Source organism: Leptinotarsa decemlineata, unplaced genomic scaffold (assembly GCF_025532065.1).
Source record: "Leptinotarsa decemlineata unplaced genomic scaffold, Ldec_3_MD MMD2_tig00026374_RagTag_RagTag, whole genome shotgun sequence".
NCBI classification, from domain to species: Eukaryota; Metazoa; Arthropoda; class Insecta; order Coleoptera; family Chrysomelidae; genus Leptinotarsa; species Leptinotarsa decemlineata.
In genome coordinates this window covers 699,735-725,364 of record NW_027412710.1, presented here as the reverse complement: position 1 = coordinate 725,364, position 25,630 = coordinate 699,735, and the positions used below count along the sequence as shown (strand labels likewise).

General features: G+C 33.3%; 2 protein-coding genes across 8 annotated transcripts in view; one reads left to right on the top strand and one right to left on the bottom strand.

The window, feature by feature from the left end:
- The window catches only part of LOC111504936 (uncharacterized), a 42,628-nt gene that overhangs the window by 8,268 nt on the left and 8,730 nt on the right, over positions 1-25,630 (top strand). Inside the window, exon 1 of one of the 3 annotated variants that reach the window (XM_074185441.1) lies at positions 6,802-6,849. The exons of the other annotated variants lie outside the window; for them this stretch is intronic. Within the exon in view, the coding sequence (XP_074041542.1) occupies positions 6,817-6,849 (33 nt within the window). The 5' untranslated portion in view covers positions 6,802-6,816. Of the gene's footprint in view, positions 1-6,801; positions 6,850-25,630 lie in introns of those variants that run through there. 3 annotated transcript variants of the gene reach the window in all.
- lili (LMBR1-like protein lilipod) overlaps positions 2,958-25,630 on the bottom strand; it is a 70,148-nt gene continuing 47,475 nt past the window's right edge. For 3 of the 5 annotated variants that reach the window (XM_074185437.1, XM_074185436.1, XM_074185438.1), the window contains exon 10: positions 2,958-3,485. In XM_074185437.1, coding sequence (XP_074041538.1) covers positions 3,177-3,485 — 309 coding nt within the window. In that variant the 3' untranslated portion in view covers positions 2,958-3,176. Of the gene's footprint in view, positions 3,486-18,820; positions 19,070-24,900; positions 25,208-25,255; positions 25,281-25,630 lie in introns of those variants that run through there. The other 2 variants (XM_074185440.1, XM_074185439.1) reach the window with 2 other exon arrangements.

The window sequence follows — 25,630 nt, the reverse complement described above, 5'->3', positions numbered from 1 at the left end:
CACTTCCGGTTTCAGCGGAAATGGCTCCGGTTCTGAATTTTTAAATAAAACACCCTGTATATTGTAACATTTTTGGATTTCTGAGACAATTCTGGATCAGAAACTGACATTTCCGGAAGTTTTTCAGCCTACTTGATTTTTTCAGAGTCACTTTTAAAATTGCATCTAGGTGGCCATGATCGGACGTAAACTAATCTATGGACCTCAGGTGATATCAGAAAATTGCAATAGCGGAGTTTTAGTGACTAGTGTGTTGAATATGAATGAGACAAGTTTACAAAATAACATTTTCGTGTCTAACTATTATTTTTCAAATGGCGACCATTTTTTGACAAGCAATTTCCGAAAAAAGGATTTTTTGACGAATCTAACGTTACTAATTTATTTGCGATTGGATCAACAAATTTAACAAATTTAACTAATAATTTCAGCGATGCACTTAGATTTTTTGCAATATCCTAAGTTCTTGAAAATTCCACTATAGTAAATTTTCAAAGTGCATCCCTCCTTGTTCAAGACACATTTCAGCTCGTTCAATTGTTTCTCTCAACACGTTTTGTAACATTTGAGGCGATATACTTCTAAATGCCTGTTGAATCCTTTCTTCTAAGATTTCGAGAGTGGCTGGGGCTGTTGCATAGTAGACCCTTTCTTTTACATATCCCCAAATGAAGAAATCTAACACAGTCAGATCCGGTGAGCGGGCAGGCCACCGTACTGGACCGTTGGTTGCAATAACTCTATTATTAAAATGCTCTATTAAAAAATCAAGTACGTCTCTGCTATTATGGGGTGGTGCTCCATCTTGCTGGAAGTAAATTTGCCGTAAAACTTCTAAAGGCATATCATTAAGATGATCCTCGATTTCATTTTGAAGAAAACCCAAGTATCTAACCCCTGTTAACTGACCTTGAAACAATATTGGACCAATTATTCTGTTTCCAACGATACCAGCCCAGACATTGACGCCAAACCTTTCTTGAAAATTGCCCTCTCTCATTGCATGTTGATTTTGTTGGGCCCAGTACCGACAATTCTGCTTATTAAACATGCCATTATTTGTAAACCGTGATTCGTCGGAAAATAGAATGAAGTCTATAAAATTTGGGTTAACTCTATGATTTTGAAGCAACCAATCACAAAATACTACTCTTCTATTGCCATCGTCAGCATACAAATGTTGATGTAACTGATATTTAAATGCTCGATATCCGTGCTTTTTCAGTATTTTTCTTGCTGATTCGTGACTTATCTGCATTTCTCTACTAATTTCTCTTAAAGAAACCGTTTTGTCAACTTCTACCATAGCAAGAACGTTAATCTCAGTCTCCTCATTTATGACAAACCTCTGTTCTGCGTCTCGATTTCCCTCTTGCCTAAAACGACTCTCAACATAGGGAAAATACTGATGAGATGGGTGTTGCCGATTGGGATATCTCTGAGCATACAACTCAGCAGCTTTCCTTGAATTTCTGTGGCATTCTCCAAACAATAACAACATATCCACTTTTTCACTTTGAGTATACATTATTTCGACGAAAAATTAAACTAAAATTAACGAAAATCAAGAGAAACTTCTACTTTCTGCTCATAAAGCTTATGTCACTGTCATAACCTAGGTGAGCGTTTTGTTCTCCAAAGTGGACTTGATGGAAATAACCGCAAAATATTATGCATCATTCCTATCCATGGCACCCTTGACAAAAGTAAATGAATTTGTATCGAGTATTTTCCTCAGTAATATTTAATTTATGTTCTTATTTGTAATCCAATCGCAAATAAATTAGTATCGTTAGATTTGTCAAAAAATCCTTTTTTCGGAAAGTGCTTGTCAAAAAATGGTCGCCATTTGAAAACCAATAGTTAGACACGAAAATGTTATTTTGTAAACTTGTCTCATTCATATTCAACACACTAGTCACTAAAACTCCGCTATTGCAATTTTCTGATATCACCTGAGGTCCATAGATTAGTTTACGTCCGATCATGGCCACCTAGATGCAATTTTAAAAGTGACTCTGAAAAAATCAAGTAGGCTGAAAAACTTCCGAAATGTCAGTTTCTGATCCAGAATTGTCTCAGAAATCCAAAAATGTTACAATATACAGGGTGTTCCATTTAAAAATTCAGAACCGGAGCCATTTCCGCTGAAACCGGAAGTGACCGGAAAGTGAAAAATATGTGAAAACTCTCCTCTCCACATACCATTTATCTGTACCAAATCTCGTTTTGATACACCTAATAGTCTAGAAGTTATGACTTGTCTAATAGATTCGTTGACACCCGGTATACTGATTGATGGTTTCACCATCCTAACCAGAAGTTAAAGAACAGAATGATAAAAAAAATAGATAACTGATATAGAAAGATGGAGAGAGCTGCTCCAAATTTCGATCATCTCCAATAATGCTTGTTTACAATTGGGAGCTTTTTCACTCGTAATTTCATACCATCACAAGTGTTTGGAATGATTTTGTATACACATTCACAAAAAATAAAATTTCTGTTGACTCACCAGATCATTTCTGATTGATACAAAGGTATTAATACGACGGTGATATTTTTTTATACAGTGTGACCCATTTTTAATGGAAACACCCCCCTAAAAATTTGAAGTTGTAAATCGATTTTAATATTTTTTTTAATGTCAAGTACTAAAAGGTCTACCTTGGGACAAAATTTGAAATGTTTATTAAAGTTTCGGGGCATATTACGATATTTTTTCTTAGTCGAAAATTGGAATTTTTATTAGCGATTTTTTTATTGGAAAAATCACTACGCCACTGGATTCAGAGTGCCTCTAAATAGGTGTGACCAAAATTTCATGAGGAAATATTCATTATTAACAAAGTTATGACAACTCAAAAATTCGAAAACTCACACAGCTAACAGTCACAATATATCATTTTTTTTATGATTTCAACACTAAAGTGCCGCCAGATGAAAAAAAAACAAAAAGCGTAAATATTTTTAATGAAAATAACGGAATTACATTCACACAATTCAACTAACAATGAAGCAAAACATTTTTATAAACGTAACTAATAACTAATTATTGAAATGTTTCGATTCAGTGCAAAAATTAATTCTAACTCATATTCTAGTAGCCACTACTAATCCACCACGTATTTCGATACATGTGTCGTAGCGCTTACGAATGTTTTTGATTACGTTCCTTAGTTCTTGAGGGCTAATATCTGCACATACCTGTCGAATTCTTGCACAAAGTTCATTTCTATCTCTTGAGCGGTTTTTGTAAACCTTTTGTGTGAGAAGTCCCCAGGAAAAAAGTCCAAAACTGTGAGGTCTGGAGATCTGGGTGGCCACTCTATAAACGAACTACCACGGCCTATCCATCGGTTTGGAAAATGTTCGTTAAGCCATTGCCTCACAGCTCTGGCATAATGAACTGAACACCCATCTAACTGGACAATTAAATTTGATCGTTCATTGATTGGCAGCTCGTGAATAGCATCCCAAAAATCCTGAAAAATGAAATAGGGTTTGCCTTTCAAGATGAAATTATCGAAAACAAGTGTGTTGTAATGTTTTCTTAATTTCACTAATTTTGTCAGGTTATATATATATATATATATATATATATAGTGTCACACATAAAGTCTGCATCAAATGGGATTTTTTTTTGTTCATCTCTTCAAGCATTTTTTGATATCTCCATTAGGTGCTTTAAAAATGATGCCAAATGACATGCATATGATCAAGTGATTTTTCTTCCCTGTCAAATTTGACATTTTTTCCAAAAAATGTTCAGAAAAGCAGTTATTGCTCGAAATTTCGAAAATCGGTAAAGAGAAAAGATAATTGTTTTTTCATTTTTTACCCATATACCAATTTTCAGCTCCCTAGTACAAATTTAGTTTTTTTACAGTTTTTCGAAAATTTGACATTTGCCGATTTCTCAAATTTAGCCGAACCTCAACAAAGTTAGTGCTTTATGCCTAACTTATTTTTCCAACGCATTTTTATTACCAATTGCAATTCTAAATACAACTTATTTCGCAAAAATTTAAAACACCAGAAAAAATTATGCCAAAAATGATGCAAAGTTGATACAATTTTTAAAAACAGATAAATATTTCACTTTATTTCTACTTTTCGCGAAATAGCTTGATACATAAGCATAATTAAAAAACAATATCAATGAAAAGTCAATAATTTATTCTTTATTGCACTTTTCAAACAGTTAAACTTTGATTTAGTAATTACGAAAAATTACAACGCAATTAAACTAAGGGAAGGAATTATACGAAAGTAATTTCACATTTACTAAATATCTTTTATGAGGTACGAATGAACAAAATTACTTCAGAAATCAATTTAGATTTTGTTGCCTAGAAAACTAAACCGTAAAAAATTCTAACAAACATCTGTTAAAATAAAGTTATAATTTAAATTAAGAACACTAAATCAAATCGAAACATATGCCTAAACCATGTAAATACCAATAGAAATACAAAATAAAAGTCACATTTCGGTGTGCCTTCCACCACGTTCAATGCAATCAATTGTCCTTTTTAAAACATCTTTAACTGCATTCTTTATACTACGGGTTTCGTGCTTACAACACATTCTCGAATAACTGCCTCTAAATGGTTTATATCTCGAAAAGGTCTTTGCTTATACACCTTTTGTTTTAAGTAACCCCACAAGAAGAAATCTAGTGGGGTTATATCAGGAGATCTAGGCGGCCAAAAGTGTTCCATATTGCGACTGATTACTTTGCCCCTAAATATTTCCAAAAGACGCTCTTTAACCACCCTTGTAGAATGAATAGGTGCACCATCACACTGATACCACACAACATTTCTTACTTGAAGGGGCATATTATCCAAAACTTCAGATAGTTCGGTATTCACAAAGTGTAGGTAGTCCGCAGAATTTAAATTATGTCTAAAAAAGTATGGTCCTATAATTTGATCGTTTAATATGCCACATCATACATTCGTCTTAAACGAATATTGATCTCGACATTCGATTACGAAATGTGGGTTTTCTTTTGCCCACCACCTGCAGTTTTGCGAGCTCACAACGCCATTTGAAGAGAAGGTCGCTTCATCTATCCATAAAATTTGATAAGGAAAATCATAATTTTCTTCTTTTTTCCCTTGGAACCAAAAAGAATACAAGCGCATATCGAAGTCCCTTTCTTTTAATGTATTGATAAATTTCGGTTTATAAGGCGTAAATTTATTTTTGTGTAAAATACGTCGTACACTCTCTCGGTTAACGTCTGTTCTATCTGCAATATCTTGAATACTTGTTTTTTTTTATGTTCTACGACATCCAAACATATTTCAAATTCCACTTCTTCAGTATGTCTAGAAGGCTGATGTGCTTTTCTAAAATTACTCTCAACCGAGCCAGTAGATTTAAACTCAGCTATTATCCTACTAACTGTTGACTGATGAATATTTCTTGCAGGATGTCTGGCATTGAAAATATCAGCTACTTGTCGGTGACCTGTATTCTCGCCGCATATTAAAACGATTTCAATTTTCTCTCGAAGATTCAGCATTTTTAACAACACACTAGACAACGAATAAACTATTTTAAATCTAAAACTGATAAACACAATTTTGAGTTAATCAAGAAAAATGTCATATGACAATAAAATATTTTGCTTATTCAGTTCAGTTCAATTGTTTCCACAGTACCCTTAGTTTAATTTCGTTGTAATTTTTCGTAATTAGTAAATCAAAGTTCAACTGTTTGAAAAGTGCAGTAAAGAATAAATTATTGTCTTTTCATTGATATTGTTTTTTAATTATGCTTATGTATCAAGCTATTTCGCAAAAAGTAGAAATGAAGTGAAATATTTAACTGTTTTTAAAAACTGTATCAACTTTGCATCATTTTTGGCATAATTTTTTCTGGTGTTTTAAATTTTTGCGAAATAAGTTGTATTTAGAATTGCAATTGGTAATAAAAATGCGTTGGAAAAATAAGTTAGGCATAAAGCATTAACTTTGTTGAGGTTTGGCTAAATTTGAGAAATCGGCAAATGTCAAATTTTCGAAAAACTGTAAAAATACTAAATTTGTACTAGAGAGCCAAAAATTGGTATATGGGTAAAAAATGAAAAACAATCATCTTTTCTCTTTACCGATTTTCGAAATTTCGAGCAATAACTGATTTTCTGAACATTTTTTGAAAAAAATGTCAAATTGGACAGGGAAGAAAAATCACTTGATCGGTCATATGCATGTCATTTGGCATCATTTTTAAATCACAATCTAATGGAGATGAACAAAAAAAATCCCATTTGATGCGGACTTTATGTGTGACACTGTATATCAATGTATCCATTCAAGTGAAATACGGCGAATTCACCGTCCAATAGTGCTAATTATTTCGCAAGATTGTTCAAATACTTCCAAATTAATGTTTATTATTGAGTCTTTGATTTACTCCTTAACAATATCCATTCTGTATTTATTTACACAGCTATTTTATTATTGTCACTGATTTGGTGTGTTTTCACGTGCAATCCCAACATGGCCATCTGTTTTCGAATTGAATTCATTACTTTTATATGAACTCCTAGTTGGAAGGCATGTCCTTGATATTTCATTTGTTATTACTTCATGTAGGTATTCAGTCGAAAGATAGAAGCTTTGTTGTACATGTATACAAATAGTGGTTTATTATGTTTTTGATGATAATAAAACAGGGGTATTGAGGAAAGTCCAAGGAAAATTGTTAAATTACTTTCAACTTCGTTCCCTGCAATTATGCATGTTTCTCTTGATAAAAAAAATGTGAATTTTTGTTAGTTACCGTAATTCAATAAGTTTAATGAAGATAGACTGGCTTTATGATAACATATTTGTGAGTAAAACATGATAAAGTGGTTGTAGTTTAAAATGAGTAATTACAGCCCAATTTTTGATTGTGGTGACTGGAATATGTGGTGTAAATCATTGAATATCAATTGAAAAAAATTTTGTAACTGGCATAGAAATTTTCGGAGGTGATTTGCCCGATTTTAGTATATCGAGTAGTCCAACGAAAAGTATGCACCTTGCTTTTCTCCTTTTTTTGTAACTTAACGCAAAAATGCTCGGACAAGTCAATTTTGCTTTTGAGGGGGGCACATTTTAGATGTATTTTTCTACCTATGCCTTCAACCCCCTAGAGAGGGTGAGTAACAACCCTAAAATTTTATATGGGAAGTGAGGTCGAGTGATATATCATTTGAAAGGGCACAAAATTATCTTTCCAATGATAACTAATTTGTTGTATTCACTTGAATAGTTATGAAAGAAGCGAGAACATTTACTCGATATTTTTGGTGTTAATGAAAATGCGGAAAAAACGGCATTTTTATCACTAATACATTCCTCAATTTCTCTCGTGCGTTTTTTGGTTCAAATAATAACAGCAGATAAGTGTACAAAAAGAATTTAGGCAAACGTTCATTGATACAGTTCGGTTGCTTTTGAAATTATTTAAACTTTACTGTAAAAATGGTTTATTCCATTCCTGAACGAGTTGAAATTGTTAAACTTTATTATCAACATAATAGTTGTGCTAGACTTACTGCTCGCCTCTTTAATAACAGTCATCCCGGGAAAAATGTGAATGATTCGTACGTTGCCAAGTTAGTCCAAAAGTTTGTCGATACCGGATCTGTCTGTAATGTGAAACACCAGCCACGGAAACCGATCAGAAATGAAGCAGTGGAAGTCGCTGTTTTGGGACATGTTGAATTCGATCATACTCAAAGTACCCGTCAGCTTGCTGCAGCCTCAGGTGTCTCCCGTTCGTCCATAATACGGATATTAAAAGCCTATAAATTTCATCCGTTCAACATGTGCTTTTCCGATGAGAGTACATTTTTTTTGAATGGAGCTGTGAATAGGCATAATTGCCGTTACTGGGAAGACAGTAACCCACACTTATTCCGAGAGGTCCATACCCAGTACCCTCAAAAAATCAATGTCTAGTGTGGCATATTAGGTAGTCATATCGTAGGGCCACTTTTTATTCCTGGGAATTTAACTGGTGAGGTCTACCTGAACATGCTTGAAGATACAATTGATCCTCTAATAACAGAAATAATTGAAAATGACCAAAATCATAATGATGATCGGCTTCATTTCCAGCAAGATGGAGCACCTCCTCTCTATGTTGCTCCGGTAAGAGAGTTTTTAGATGATCGGTTTCCTGGACGGTGGATTGGAAGGAGAGGCCCCATCGAATGGCCTGCCAGGTCACCTGATTTATCGCCTTTAGACTTTTTCCTTTGGGGACACTTCAAAAATAAATGTTTTGCTACGCAGCCCGAGTCCATAGAAGATCTTCGCCAACGAATTACAGCAGAGTGCAGAAGTATATAACACCTGATATGCTACAGAATGTTAGGAATAGATGATTTGAACAAAATCTGTATTATTATATGGAAGCAAATGGGTCACATTTTCAGCACTTGCTGAAGTACTGGGTTGTAGTTGTTTTTCTTCATATTACCTACATGTTCGAGTGAAATACAACAAATTAGGTATCATTGGGAAGATAATTTTGTGCCCTTTCAAATGATATATCACTCGACCCCACTTTCCATTTAGATGTATTCTTCTACCTGTGCCTTCAACCCCCTCGCTAGGGGGTTGAAGGCACAGGTAGAAGAATACATCTAAAATGTGTCCCCCTCAAAAGCAAAATTGACTTGTCCGAGCATTTTTTCGTTAAGTTATAAAAAAGCAGAAAAACAAGGTGCATACTTTTCGTTGGACCACTCTGTATATGTAACAACGTTAATTTCTGCAAAATACGAAAGTTGCGTGTTAATAAAAACTTCAACAGAAAACGCATTCACAGTCTAGAACTCTTGAATTCGACCTATCCTGTCTGTGGTATCCGCACGCTGCATAAATAATAATGATAATAATAGTGAGTTTATTTAGTTATGAAGTTAGTAAATACATATATCAGAATAACATAATATAAACAGATCATTATACAATTATACAATAGATACAACACATCATAATATATATTATGGAATCGGCCGATACTTGATGAAAATCCATAACTAACGTATTCTAAAAACACTTTATTGTGTGATTTTCACTAGACAGTTTTACAAAAACGCAACACGTGTTTCGCCAAACAATGGCTTCCTCGGGCGTGTCTTAATAACTTATTCTACACATTAAATGCTATATATACCTTATTCTACAATTCAGGTACCTGAATTTCAAGTACCTGATTTTTTACCTAAGTTTGTAATGAATTTAATTACCTGAGCTTATGTTCCATTTTCCACATTTGAAAAAATATTCAGTAACGGAGAGCTATTCAATTCTAATTGATCATTCAGTAAATTACCCGAATTCCTGAATCTATTGATTTCTAAACATTCTAGAAGATTGAGTTTCAAACTCTTCTCTTCTAAATGTAACACATCGTATTCATGCTCGAACTCATGTTCTTCTGCTAATAGGTGGTTTGCAAATGTGGAATTGGTCTTTCTATTTATAAAACTGCTTCTATGCTCTTTAATTCTTTGGGAAAATGTTCTTCCAGTTTGGCCAATATGAAGTTTTGGACAAGAGCCGCACTCAGCTTATATACTCCTGATCTATCCAACAACGAAGTTTTCTCTTTATTGTTTTTAATAAATTTACTTAGATTATTATTCGTTCTGTAAGCTACGTTTACTCCTTCTTTCTTTCAAAAAACGGGCAATATTCCTGGTTGGTTCACCCAAATATGCCAATGTCCTATAACTGACGTTTTCGCATCTTGAATATGGGTAGACCAAGTCCATGGCTTGCTTTTGAAGTTTTTTGGTAAGAATGGCGTTTATAATATCTACTTTGTAACCGTTATTAACCGCGATTTGTTTGATCAAATTCAGCTCTCTCTGGAAATTACTCCCAGACAGTGAAATATTCAATAATCTGTGAAGCATACTATTGAATGCAGCAACTGTTTGATAGGGAGTTCCAGAAAGAGTTGAATGTGATCAAACAAATCGCGGTTATTAACGGTCACAAAGTAGATATTATAAACGCCATTCTTACCAAAAAACTTCAAAAGCAAGCCATGGACTTGGTCTACCAAGTCCATTCAAGATGCGAAAACGTCAGTTATTGGACATTGGCATATTTGGGTGAACCAACCAGGAACATTGTCCGTTTTTTGAAGAAAGAAGGCGTAAACGTAGCTTACAGAACGAATAATAATCTAAGTAAATTTATTAAAAACAATTAAGACAAAACTTCGTTGTTGGATAGATCAGGAGTATATAAGCTGACTTGTGGCTCTTGTCCAAAACTGTATATTGGCCAAACTGAAAGAACATTTTCCCAAAGAATTAAAGAGCAGAGAATTAGTTTTGTGAATAGAAAGACCAATTCCACATTTGCAAACCACCTATTAGCAGAAGGACATAAGTTCAATCATGAATACGATGTGTTACATTTAGAAGAGAAAAGTTTGAAACTCAATCTTCCAGAATGTTTAGAAATCAATAGATTCAGGAATTCGGGTAATTTACTGAATGATCAATTAGAATCAAATAACTTCCCGTTACTGAATATTTTTTCAAATGTGGAAAATGGAATATAAGCTCAGGTAATTAAATTCATTACAAACTTAGGTGAAAAATATGATACTTGAAATTGAGGTACTTGAAATTCAGGTACGGTACCTCAAATTGTAGAATAAGGTATATATAGCATTTAATGTGTAGAATTAGTTATTAAGACACGCTCGAGGAAGCCAGTGTATGGCGAAACACGTGTTGCGTTTCTGTAAAACTATCTAGTGAAAATCACACACTAAAGTGATTTTAGAATACGTTACAGATCATTTTGCAGTGGCCTTCTTTGGTTATAATCCCCAAACGTTTCAACTGCATCTGCGGCAGTCATCTTCAGTGGCGTGGTGGAAGTAATCTTCTTGACGTGTCAGTTGACACGTCAAAGAAGACCACGGCAAAACCCGGAAGCCAATCAAAACATTGACGCCAGCTGTGAAAATTTTTATTATTTTCAAATTTTGAATGAAATAGATCGGGAGCTCGTGACAGAAATTTTTACCACATTAGTTACCGTCTGTCTTTTATGAGAAGACATATTTACAGCCACAAGCAACAGTTTTATGCGTTAAACGAATTTTGTTCCCATGTTACACATGCTTAAACATTAACTCTAGTTTGCATAAAAAAAGAGCTTCTTTGACCAACATTTTACCGTCTGCCATTCATGCGACCGGAAGGGTAGGTTACGGAACCCACAAAAAAATAATTGGCAGACGGTTACATGGTGTTCTAGCTAAAGCATGAATTTTTTATTTGACCAAAAAAAAAGGTTAGGTAAAATCAATTTTCTAACAGTAGCATGAAATGAACGAACTTTCACCAAGACAGACGGTTTGCCGATGTATTAATAATTTATAGGCATTAGTTGATTAACAATTTTTTACAGTGTCTCTGAACCATTTTCACCGTATAAAACGTGGTAGGATATAAACTTCAGTATTAAAAATACAGAGAAAATCATTGACATTTTACGGCCTGCTATTGTTTACTTGCAATATATATTAGTATTAGGTAGACAAATTGTCAATTGGCAGACGAATAGATCGTGTTTATACAACTGAAAAATATTTTTTAATTTGCAGAAAAAAGTAATAATTTTGACCAACGTTTTACCTTCCGCCGTTGTTTCCTTGCAATATACAGGGTGTCCTTTTATTAATAAAATTGTCCAAGTAACCTCAATTTGTTGAAAAATATTGAAAAATATCTGTCATTTCAAAGTTTTGGGGTGTGGACCATCGGGGGTAGTCCGTTCCTGACTTTGTAGCAAAACAACTGACTCCTGCATGAAAGCTCATCGAAGGAATTCATTTGTTAAGTCAATTACCAAAATTTGGATGATTTTGAATATTCACTTGAAAAGTTATCAAAGAAAAACATTTTTCATTTTGTAACTTCGAGGGCCCGTAACTTGGTTACGAAGACTTTTAGGAAAAAAAGTTATATGAAGTACTGGTGATATTTTGACCCCATCTATACATTCCCGAGAGGAAAAGAGGAAGTCCAGGGACACCCTGTATAATTATCAGGTAGACAAACTGTCAATTGGCAGAAGAATCGACCGTGTTTAGATGAGAGTGGTAGACAATTTGTGATGACACAAGTGTCAATGTTACTTCACAATTTGGTTTTGGAAACAATTGCAGATTCATAAATGCCACAATGGTTTACCTGCATTCTATGCCTTAACCGGCTGTTATTTTACACCAGCTTTTTATAAAAAAAAATAAAAAAAACCTTTGCCGATTTTAATGGGCAACGAAAAGTTTTAAAAAGCTTTTGCAGACTTGGCGAATCCTTCTTTGGTTGCCGACACTGCACCAATATAATCGAAGAATTTGTGTGCCGTATGTATGGAACAACCAAAAATAAGTTATCCAAAGTATCAAGACTGAAGCGAGAGTTTGGATATTTGAAAGACATTACGGAGTGATAGATGACATGGAGTCTTTTTAAACACAAGTTACATCGTTTGACGCATCCTATCTACCACCATATGCCAGAGAGTTACAGCAACAAATTCAAAGAACAGCATATATTTTAATCGAACTGACCGATACTTGAAAATCCATATTAAAAACTAATCAATACAGAAAATCATACAATAAACTGTATCGATTAGTTTTTTTCAACAGCATATATATCAAACATGTGGATCTATTCTTTTGAAAAAATTCCATCTCAATTAGACCCATTAAATTATGGCTGGTGTCACAATGATAATGGACAGTAAACATTTAACTGGTTCGAAGGACCTGATACGCATGAGAACTCAATGAAATGAAAATCCAGCATGAAAATATCGAAAATACTACCTTACGTAATCAATCGAAAATAAATAAATGTAGTGGCATATGTTCACGTATCGTTTAGATAATTTTGCATTTTTTTCACATCCTTTGAACTGTATCACGGAAATTGATTATTAGATTGCTACCTTATTTTTTGTTGTTGATCCTACTGAATTTGCCCTTATGAAGAAACAGTGACAGTTGTGTCATAAAAAATTGTCTACCACTCTCGTCTAAACAAGGTCTATTCGTCTGCCAATTGACAGTTCGTCTATTCAATAATTATATATTGCAAGGAAACAAATGTCAGGAGGTAAAACGTTGATCAAAGTTATTAGGTTTTTTTATTGCAAATTAATTTTTTTTTCAGTTGTATTAACACGGTTAATTCGTCTGCCAATTGACAATTAGTTTACTTAATAATCATATATATTGCAAGGAAACAATGGCAGACGGTAAAATATTGGTGAAAGTTATACATTTTTTTGCAAGTTCATTCGCGTCTGCCTGTACTTAAAACATTGCCAATTTATCTGCCAACAGTTGTCGCAAGACATTTTGATTATGGAACTTCATTACATTCAAGAGCCAGACGGTAAAAAAAATTGTTAATTAACTAATGCCTGTAAATTATTAATACACCGGCAAACCGTCTGCCTGTGAAAATTCGTTAATTTCATGCTACTGTTAGTGTACGCTGTGCTTGACAGACGGTAGAAAATTGATTTTACTTAACCATTTTTTTGGTCAAATCAAAAATTCATGCTTTAGCTGGAACACCATGTAGCCGTCTGCCAATTATTTTTTTGTCGGTTGCGTAACCTAGCCTTCCGGTCGCATGAATGGCAGACGGTGAAATGTTGGTCAAAGAAGCTCTTTTTTTATGCAAACTAGAGTTAATGTTTAAGCATGTGTAACATGGGAAAAAAAATCGTTTAACGCATAATACTGTTGCTTGTGGCTGTAAATATGTCCTCTGATAAGAGGCAGACGGTAAAAATGGGGTCAAAATTTCTGTCACGGGCTCCTGGTCTGAAATCGATAATTTGAAATACATATTTCAATGAAGTTATCAAATTGTTACCCAGGAATGAATGTTATTTTGTACAAAAATTCAACACATTCTTCTTAATTTTAGGATATTTTTATTGAATATGTTAGTTGATATGATGATATCGGCCGATACTTCATTAATATCCATGATAACATATTTGAATAACACTTCATTGTGAAATGTTCACTTAACAGTTCACGAAACCGCAGCACATGTTTCAAATGTTTTCAATACTGAGTTGGTATGAAACACCGAATATCCTTCCGCGTTTTGTACTATAAAGAATATTATTACTGGAAACTCATTTAAATATATGAAAACGAAGTATAAGAATGATGAAGCCATAATAGAAATAACCACAAAAATATGAAACAACTGTATATGAAAGGTAAATATTTCAGTATTAATCAAAATATGAATAAAATTCATTAAACTGTCATAAAAACAATTAATATGTTACCCCAAGACTTTCACACTCTTATGGAGGTCTTCCGGAGATTTTGAAGTTATGAGTCTCACTATTTTTGTTGTAATATTGTTTTCCAGCAAGGTCAACGAAAACCTTTGAGTTCGTATCTGTGACCTCAACGAATAAAACTATAATTTCAATATTACCAGTAATTTTGAACATTTATCTGAAGAAAAGAAAGATCGGTCCATGAATTTTTTTTCATTCGTTTACTTCATTCGGTTGGTTTTTAGATGTTTCAAAGCAAATTATCGATTCTATGATGAACACTGTTCAGTTTTCGAACGATCGCAATATATCTGTAGTCTTGTACTTCCACTTTTCACCACGCATTTCACGTCTTCATGAATTTCGAAATCTTCACTCAGTTTTGCAGCTACTGAGCAACAAACTTTTTAAAATATCTCCTCAGTTCACAATATAGGTATTTTATTTTCTTCATAGCTCATTGGCTAAAAGATTAAGAAATATCTCCTCAGTTCACAATATAGGTAGATTTTATTTTCTTCATAGCTCATTGAATAAAAGGTTGAGAATTTACTATTTTTCAATACACATTGATGAAATTGGAAAGTTTATTATACTTGCAACAAATGGTAGACAGTTTCAATTATGATTCAATCAAACTTTCGAGAATTTAAAACAAACTAGCCAAAGTTAGACAAATTATAGTGATGATTATCCAAAAACCATTATTATTTCATTATCATATTATTCATCAATGAAGAAATTACTGGAAAAATCTTATTGCAAATCTATTGTCAACAAAGTCGCATAATGATATTTAGACGCGGTTAGTACATTATATAGGAAGTGATACCGAATTATTGCATAATGTTGGAGAAAGTTGAATAATGTTAAGGTTACGGTCGGCTTCGATATACTTTCACACGGTGCAAAATTTATGAACATTTATACACATTCATATCTATGCAAGTGTTCTGAGAATGTATAATTTTTTTACCTTCATGCGTGAACTTGAACAATAACTATTAGAGAGGTATTACATGGAAAATTAATGAGTAATAAATGAAACATTAAAGTTAACTCCAAGTTCACGGTTCCTAGTATGGTGACTGTTCTAGATCTGTGAAATAATTGCACAATTAGATTTTCCTAACAAAACCCATTTGAAATTGAAAAGAATTCTCAATAAACCATTAATCAAAGATAATTTCAATTATATGTCTGAGTCTCTTGATGTGTCTTACAAAGAAAATAGAAAAACTGCAATTATTGACTAAAGTAATAATGTCATAAATCATAAATATTATGTCCAACGTGAAAGTGACCGGATTCTCCAACATAATTTCGTATGTCTTCTCTCACTCCTGTTTGTTTAGGATGAACATTTTGGTTATCACAAGTTTCATTAGTTCGAATAGAAGGGTAATGCTTCTTTTATCATGTGATAACATTACCACAGTATTTCTGTATACAGTAGTTTCACTCAGCGTCGGTCCCTTTGATGTCGGTGTCCAGGAGTTTCATTTTTTATAATGATGACGTATTTGACACTAATGGCATTTCTCCCTACTACAATCTCAACCAAAGCGTGTATACACTGCTCAACATAACAACTATTCATATAAACTGCTCAAAAAAAAACAGTCTATGAAAACCATGTTGGGCACCTGAGAAAATTGTACAAATGATAATTTTGCATTTGTGTAATATTGAAGTAACCCAGATCATTTGGGCAATGATGAACTAAGTTTCAAGTAGATTTTAAAAATTCATGGAATCGGCAGATGTTCATATTCGAATGTGACAAAATATATTTTCATTTCAACAAGAAAAAAGACAAGATAAAGAACGTGTTTTGTTATTCATGAACCATGGTACGAATCCATGCGAAATTTCTTTGTAGTGATTTTTGGGGCCAAATATAGCATATTCATTTATTGATTGGAGAATTCAAGATGGCGGACGAGTTTGCCGATTCGATTATATTAAGGACCAATTATTAAAAATATTCCTAATCGAATTCATCACTCAAGATTAAGGAATCTGTAGAGCCTATTCTTTCTGAATTATGTAGTTACTATTCAGGACTTGAAGAAGTAAAAAAGTAATTAAGTATGTAGTGTTCAATCATACAAAAATAATTTTTTTGTATGTATGTACTAACTATAAATGTATGTGAGAGTTTTCGGAGTCGGAAGTTATGAATTATTTACACTGTAAGATAATAGGTTGTTTTGCTGCTTCCAGCTTTTATCCAAGTAAAAATTGATAATAAAATCACTGACAAGTCCAAATGCATTTTGACTATACCATTATATATATTTTCCGACAGAAAACAACTACTTCTTTAGCTAATAACTCGACATATATTGACAAATGTTGATATTTGAATCTATACAAGTCTAGATGTCTAATCAACCCCGAAAAGTTGCTGTGTCGATTAAAAACAGTTATTCTAAATGAAACATGTCCTATTAGTCAGCAACTTCTTATATAATGTAAATTTGACTATCAAAAATACCTTACGACTGTTAACCTTTCGGAATCCAAGTCGCCTCAGACATAATTGCAAAGATTCTCACTTTGAAGAAACAACTTTGCAAGAGCTCTCTAGGACAAATAGTGGGACTTCGCCTGATTCGAACAAGGAACCAACTGCGAACCGTTTTGAAGTGTTCCTCATCAGTGCAGACCATGCTATCACGGTTGTATACACACAGGGACTCGTTATTCCTCCTAGAGAGCTCTTGCACAGTACCATGGTTCATGAATAACAAAACTCGTTCTTCATCTTGTCTTTTTTCTTGTTGAAATTAAAGTATATTTTGTCACATCCGATCCCATGAATTTTTAAAATCTACTTGAAACATAGTTCATCATTGTCGAAATGATCTGGGTTACTTGAATATTACACAAATGCAAAATTATCATTTGTACAATTTTCTTAGGTGCCCAACATGGTTTTCATCGACTGTATTTTTTTGAGCAGTTTATATGAATATTTGTTATGTTGAGCAGTGTTTAAACGCTTTGATTGCATGCCTGTCTTATTCTAAACCGTAACAGATACTAAGACGATTAAATGGGACAAAACTGTCATCGGGAACAATACAATTGTCGAAGAAAATTTACGGGGACTCTCGCCCTTCTCGAGTTATACGGGGAAAACCAAAAATTCTGTTTTTTATGACATCAGTGACAACAATTGTGAATTATGTAAATGAATTCGACAAGTAGGTACCCTAAATGAAATTTGGTACTTTTTAGTTCTGTAAATTTTTTTATTACCGTAATCCTTTTTACAAGGCTTATTTCTCACTAATCAATTGGTCAAAATTTGAGTGTTGTATAATTTGGTACTATCAAATAGCATCTCAATTCATTAACCATCTTAAACGCGTAGGCTTTGCTTGGTTTCTATGGCAGGAAAAATGAATGCGTTGTTGAAATCTGTTGAGAACTGTCAGACGTCAATGAACATATCAAAGATGTATTCAAATGATGAAAGGACTGATATGCTATTTAGTTACGCAAATTCAAATAGAAATCTACGAAAACGTAGAAGGGCCACAGATTATTTATTTATTTGATCAACAATAATTTCGACTTAAAAGTTGAAATTTCGACTTTTATCTCGTAATTTTGACTTTTATCTCCTAATTTCGACTTTTATCTCATAATTTCGACTTTTATCTCATAATTTCGACTTAAAAGTCGAAATTTCGACTTTTATCTCGTAATTTCGACTTTTATCTCGTAATTTCGACTTTTATCTCGTAATTTCGATTTTTATCTCGTAATTTTGACTTTTATCTCGTAATTTCAACTTTTCTCTCGAAATTTGGACATTCTTTTCAAATCATTTCGACAGTGCTCCAATCTTCTCATAGTGGTATGTTTTTTACGAAGAAATATGACAGAAACCGATTTTATTGAATATTCGAAGCCTACTCATTTTTTGATTGAACCTTCGGGAACCATTCTGCTCCAGTTAATTTTTTTGCGTCATTAGATCTCCACGCTTTTTCGAAACGACGAGAGAAAACCCAAAATACCCAAGAAATGAACATTGTATCTCTTCGAAGAACATACCAAAAGTATTATTTGGTTGCCGTTGCAAACTGTGTTTCTACATGACGTTTAAGATATGAATGTGTAGAGTATTCTTTCAAAATGTTAATAAATTTCTACCAGAAATTTCGTCAGTTGTAGTGAAAAACTGAATTTTAGATAAGTTTTGATAATGAAGTGAGGATATTACTGATCAGATTGATTTACTATGATGAGAAACTAATATTTTGGCCAAAGTCGACTTTCTCCTACTCGTACGGAAAGCATTCACTTTTTCAAAAATGTACTGAATAATATCAATGCATAATTATCAATCTAAAATTTATTCAAATAACATAATTAACTCACTTCTCAGGTTAATGTATAAATCGATTGTGGCATAAGGATCTAGGGACCTCGTGTAATTATTTTTTTCATGAAAATTGAACATAATTTCCAAAAATCTTCATCACAGGCTGTCCGGGGATATGTACACTCCACGAAAAATGTTTAGAAGCGAATGATGGTAGCTTGATGAGGTGATCTGTAACTCCATAAAGGGAAGGCATCGCATACAATATGCTTGTTCTCCCTGCTGGAGCAATAGCATTTCTTGTTTTCCGTATTCTATGAATATTCCATTCAAAACATACTTGGTCAAGATCACTCTGAAATAAAAATTATAATTAAACATTCATTAACAACAACTCATCTCTCACTTGTACTAATGATATGGAACAAAATTGAACTAGAGACTTGTCCGAAAATGATGCATCAAATAAATTGTCTTCTATTAGGGTTTGAAATAAATTCAGCAGTGCATAATGCACAGTATTGTGCATTATGTTTACGTAATATAGACCACCTAGATTCTATCCTTTGATTGTGCATGCATTTTCCATAGAAAACAACATGGTTGATTTGTTGATTCAGTAAATACTTCATGAAAGGCTTTTTGTATCCTCTCCATTACTTCATTTTCAGTGCCCATATCGGTTCGTAAAGTTCTGGGACATCCTCCTTTTAAGAAATATCCTTCAATTACTCTCAAAATTACAAATTTTTCCAAGTGTGAAAATGAGAAATAATAGTGTGGTAAAATTTAATGAAATATCATTGACTCGAGCATCTTCAAAAATGTATATTCAACTGAAATATTTGTTCTTGTTTCAACATCAGTTCGAAATGATTATTGTTGAAAGTATTGATTCTGAGTTGATAATTTTCTCTAACCTTAGGGTCGCTTGAGGGTCGCTCAAGGAACCATATTTCTACTTTTGAGTCAAAATCATGACTTTCAAGTTGAAATTACGAGATGGAAGTCGAAATTACGAGATAAAAGTCGAAATTGTGAGATAAAAGTCGAAATTACGAGATAAAAGTCGAAATTACCAGATAAAAAACGAAATTATGAGATAAAAGTCGAAATTACGAGATAAAAGTCGAAATTACCAGATAAAAAACGAAATTATGAGATAAAAGTCGAAATTACCAGATAAAAGTCGAAATTATGAGATAAAAGTCGAAATTACGAGATAAAAGTCGAAATTTCGGCTTTTAAGTCGAAATTATGGTGGATCAAATAAACAAATAATCTTTGGCCCTTCTATGCTTCCGTAGAAATCCTTATTTGGCAAGGAATGTGTATGTTGAGCTATGTGTAAGTGGACTTACTACAAATAATGCATTTGAGGCTTTTATGAAGAAATTGACGTGGTGTCTTGACGTGTCATGTCCTAAAAATAGGATAAATGTAAAACAAAAACAGAAAGTAAAAAAAAGTAGGGTAACGAGAGAAGTTAAGAATGAAAGCAGTCAGTTTAGAGAATTGCACAAAAGAATGATAGTTGGAGAAGTGAATGACGATATTTACAGTATCCTCATAACCAGGTACAATCCGGAGAGACAATTAGAGCAGGAAAATCATTCATCATTGGAACATCTCGCTTGTGAAAAATAAATCAAATTTTCATTGAAATGCGACAGTCCAATACGACAAAATGGCGAACAAGACCAACGCAGAAACTGCCATCAGCAAAATAAAGGAAATCAAAAAGGGAAAAAAGAGAATATACAAATAGATTAAAGAAGTTAAAAACAGGATATTACGCAAATCAAATAGAAACAGCTGTACGGAGAAGTACGTAGTTTCAATATTATTTGACTTGGCTAAGGCGTTTGATTCAGTAAATAGTGACATAATGGTTAGTAAGTTATATAAAATTGGCATTAGAGGGTTCCTTCTGGAATGGATAAAATCTTTTATGGAAGATAGGAAAATGGTAGTGACTGTGTATCTGATATTCAAGATATTATCCATGGGGTACCACAGGGTCCATTTTAGGCCCACTGCTTTTCTCTATCTATATAAATGATCTTCCGAAGTATATGAAACAAGGTTTCATTATCCTACTCGCAGATGACACTACCATAACAGTTTCCGGAAATACTGCGGAGGAGCTAGGAAACAACATTAATTCAGTCATGGATGACATGATTTCTTGGTGTGATAGAAATCAACTAAAACTGAACGAAAGTAAAACAGTACATTTAAGCTTCGCGTTAAGGAAAACAGTGAAACTCAACAACATCCAACTCTCGGAAACAGCCAAACTCCTTGGTATGTTTATGATAAAACCTTGTCTTGGGAGCCCCATATCGATTATGTCTGCAAAAAATTGAATCAAGCGTTATTTGCAATACGACAGATCAAAGACGTGCTTAGTTTAGATGGTATCAGGACTGTTTACTATTCATTGGCGTATTCACATATGGCTCAAAATGTATCAATGTGGGGTTCTTGTGTAGGGGCAAAACGTGTTTTTATTGTTCAAAAAAGAATAATTAGAACTATCTTCAATATTGCACCCAGGGATAGCTGTAGACCTGCTTTCTGCAAGAACAAGATGCTAACGTCACCTTGTATCTATATATATATATATATATATATATATATATATATATATATATATATATATATATATATATATAAAGCTCTGCTCCATGTGAAAAATAATGTATCCAATCTGAGAGATGAATCAATAGTTCATAACTATGCAACACGAAATAGACATTTATTAACTATCCCAAAACATAAAACATCGACATTCAAGGAATCACTTGTATATAATGGCATAATATTATTCGATACGTTGCCTCAAGATATTAAAGATTTGCATATTATACCATTTAAAAACAAGTAAAGGAGCTATAAGGGATATTATAGCGTAGAAGAATTCTTAGAACGGGATACACTATTATCATGATTATTGCTGTCACTGCATTTCTTTCATCCTAGTTAAAGATAAATTTACTTTATGTATATTTATGTATGTGTATACATATATGTGTGTATGTGTGTTTGTGTTATTTTTCAAATATGTATATAGTTAAGTACCTGTTTCAAGTAACCGATCTATGTTATACTGTGAACCGTTATTATTGTTTTATATAATTTTCATATTTTTATTTACGACATGTCTCATATCATGTATATGATCAAAAAGACGAATAAAGTTATTATCATTATTTTTATTATTATATCCGAATCGTCGTATTCCGAACATCCAAATGTTGAGACGATTAGAAAGAAACGAAAATTTAAGGGACCACGGTGCATTTGACAGAAAGAAAATAAGAAAATGTGGGGTTACTGGAAGTGTGAGGAGTGAAATAAATGTTATGGGTAAGCAAATATTACCACATAAAAATTTACACAGTGAAAACATCTTTTTTTCTAATTTGGGATTAGCCAGTTACAAAAATTATGCTAATCAAGATTGTTCTTGACGAGAAATTGCTCGCAAAATGGGGGGATTTTCTGTGAAATCCACTAGAACTATTTTGAAAAAGAACAAATATAAATGCTACAGGATACGAAAATTTCATCACCTCAGTGAAAGGGATTACGGTAGGAGAGTACGATTTGCGAAGTGATTAAGACGTAGAAATAGGGAAGTCGATCATTTGAATTGTGAAATGTATCTTCACTTTCTATTCAATGAATCCGATGGCTACTTAAATAAATTGCCACTGAATATCCGCCATGAAATACAATATTTTCAACAGGACGGCGCTCCTCTCCATAATGCAGCAATAGTTGGTAAGGTAACATTTAGATGCAATATTTTCAAGAAAATTGATTGGAATTTACCAATTATCTGGCCAGCTCGATCCCCATATCTCACTCCTGTAATTTTTTTGTCTGGGGATACATAAAGGATAAAGTTTTTTCAACCAAGTACAGATATCGACCATTTCAAACAAAAAAATAATGCTAGAAAATTGCCACAGAAATTGTCTGGACCGACAACTTATGTGCATTCAACAAAGAGTTCGTCATATAGCTTTGAGTTTCTGTATTGGTTTCATTTTCCCAAAAGTTCATGATAAAATAAGTTGTTTTCCTGTTTGATTGTTGTTCTTTGATTGACGACTTGTTTATTTTGTGGAAATTCATGTTTACTGAGGATACACTACAAAAACACACTTTTGTCTATTTTCCATGATATTTCTTTATTGTTGACTAGTTTCCACTATTACACCATTTTCAAAACTAACTGATTACCCCCCCATGCCCCCTCCCGGGTTGTGTGCCCAGGTCGCAAGCTCCCTCCTTACGGAATCGCTTCCGCAGATTTGGACCTGGCGACCCTTTCCTTCCACCCCCGTTTCTTAAGGAAACGGTCCTCAATCCAACTGCTAGGCACTTCAGCAAGATTGATATCTAACCTCTTTTGGTTGGAAACCAGCCTTTAGGTGCTTTTATTTCCCTATCTGACTTCGTGTTTTTGTCGCGGTATTCCTAACTGAATTTTTGCATGGGGGCCCCCAAAAACTAACCGGCGGCTATTGTTGTTATGACGCGCGTTCCTCAGCGAGTCTGAGGATTCTAGAATCGCGGTCGATTTGTTCTGCGGTGAACTTGCTGAAAGAGAATCTGATTAGTTATACTTATCGTAGTCGCCTTACGGCGACTAGCGGGGCGGATTTAAATCTGACTAATTTATACCTAAGTTGCCTATCCTATCATAAATAATTTGGTACCTACACTTTGTATACCTGCAATATCCATGAACATAAAACAAAGCTTTCGATATAATGTAGGTTTTGGGAACTCGATTATAGATTCAGGAGAGGACTATTATTTAGATCAAGTTGTTCGTTGAGTACAATAAAATTGGGATTTTTCTTTGACCTGTTTATTTCCATAGATTCCAACAGATTCATCATTTTCCCTTTTTCGCATGTGTGAAGGATCTTTAAATTATCTTTATCTATTTTATGTTTCGAATTTTGAAGATGTTCGTACATCAGTGATGTTTTTCGGGAACGAAAAATTGTGCCAATACAAAAATGAAAATTGTACTAAATTACGTTTAATTGTACTGCACTATGTAATATCATGGAACATCATAATAATATAAGTGTTCTGTGAATCTATGATCATATTATGAATATATGAATCATAATACAGGGGTGGGTGGAATTTTCATATCAAAACATGTACATAACATTTTTTTCAAATCGTCCTTTTTCTTGCATAATTTATTTTTTACATGATCTGAAAATAAGGCATCCAGAACCAGAATCAAAAAATAAAATGGAGATATTGCACAAATTATGCCAGGCAAAAGTGAATGAAAGACAAAAACTCTTTTAATATTTATTGAAACAAATTAAATTTGAACAAAATAGTACTTCTTCAATTTGACAGTTTAACTGTAACTAAAATTAACTCTCCGAATCTACTAAATTAAATTATTAGGAACTTTCCTTTCACTAAACTTATCACAGGATTAAATGATAATTCTCACATTAGGACTCGTATCTCATAAATTGGATAAGTCATCAACTTCAGTATCATTAATTAAATTTTGTCCTTTAAAATATTTAAGTTCCCACTTTGGGACAGATTTTGCAAAGTAAACACTTTGTTTTACATGCAATATACTGTTGCAGGTGGATATTTTCAATCTATTCCTTACCCTATTTTTAATTGAGTTAAGGCTCGAGAACACCCTTTCAGCTGCTGCTGATAAGTGTGGCAGGCAGAGAACTATTTTAACAATCACCATTAGATTCGGAAACGTTGGCTGTGCTAATTCATTTTTGGTTTTAACTATTTGTCGCCAAAATGAGGTCACATCTGATTCGTTAAAGGAGTTTGCCATTTCACACATTATTTGCCATTCTGTATTAACAGTTTCCAAATCCAATTTCAAATATGGAAATAAGTGATACCATTCTGTAATAGACCGCTTAGATCCATTTATAATTTTATTAGGAATGAAATTGCTAGCAAACATCAAGTGAGGGTCTTCAAAATTGAATCTTCGTCTAATTTGTATTGAAACTTTAATCAAAAAGTCCAGACACCTTAACTTAAAATTGTGCAATTCTGTAGGTGGAATATTTAGATTAGGATCTTTTTCGATGACATCAACCTTAGCACCTAAATACAGTTCTTCTAAAGGTAAAAAAATATTTGGATTATTGGGTACAATTTCATTGAGTTTCTTCTCTTTAATTACTGTTTTCTTTATAAAACAATTCAGTAAGCATTTATAAAAAGTTGTTAAATTATCCAACATTTCTGGGACTTTTGGCTGTTCACTCTGTAAATTCAGATTTAATTTTGATATTAATTTTAGCACATATGACAGGAAACTCAAATACATTTTGAAAATTGGATTTTTCAATGCATTGTAAATGGCCCTAGCTATCAAATCTTTGTGATCTATGATTCTATGCTGGAAATATAGTGTGAGGGATCTCCATTGCTCCAAAATACGATCAACTACCATCTGAAAAAAATTGATGACTTGTGGATTCATATTTTCATTACTACTCACTCCTCTGGACAGCCATCTTGTGGTACTGAAATATAAAATTTCATGATTTTTTGTGGAACAAAAATCTTGGAATTCGTTTTGGTTTCTCCTTAATATAAAAAACAATAAAATAATTGCGTCACAGTGTCAACGTCAACACTCAACACTGTCAAGTTGACATTTGACACTGTTGACAGTGTCAACAAAACATCATTTTATTATGTTCATGGGTCATGGCCCATGGGGACTGTTATCGAGATCGTGCGTTTGACAAAGTATCGACAGAATGAAATACAGCGATATAATATACGTATGCTGGACTGCGATACATCATCTGCATATTAATTCATAACTCGAGACTATTGTCTATCTGTCAAATGTCGAATAAAAATTTTA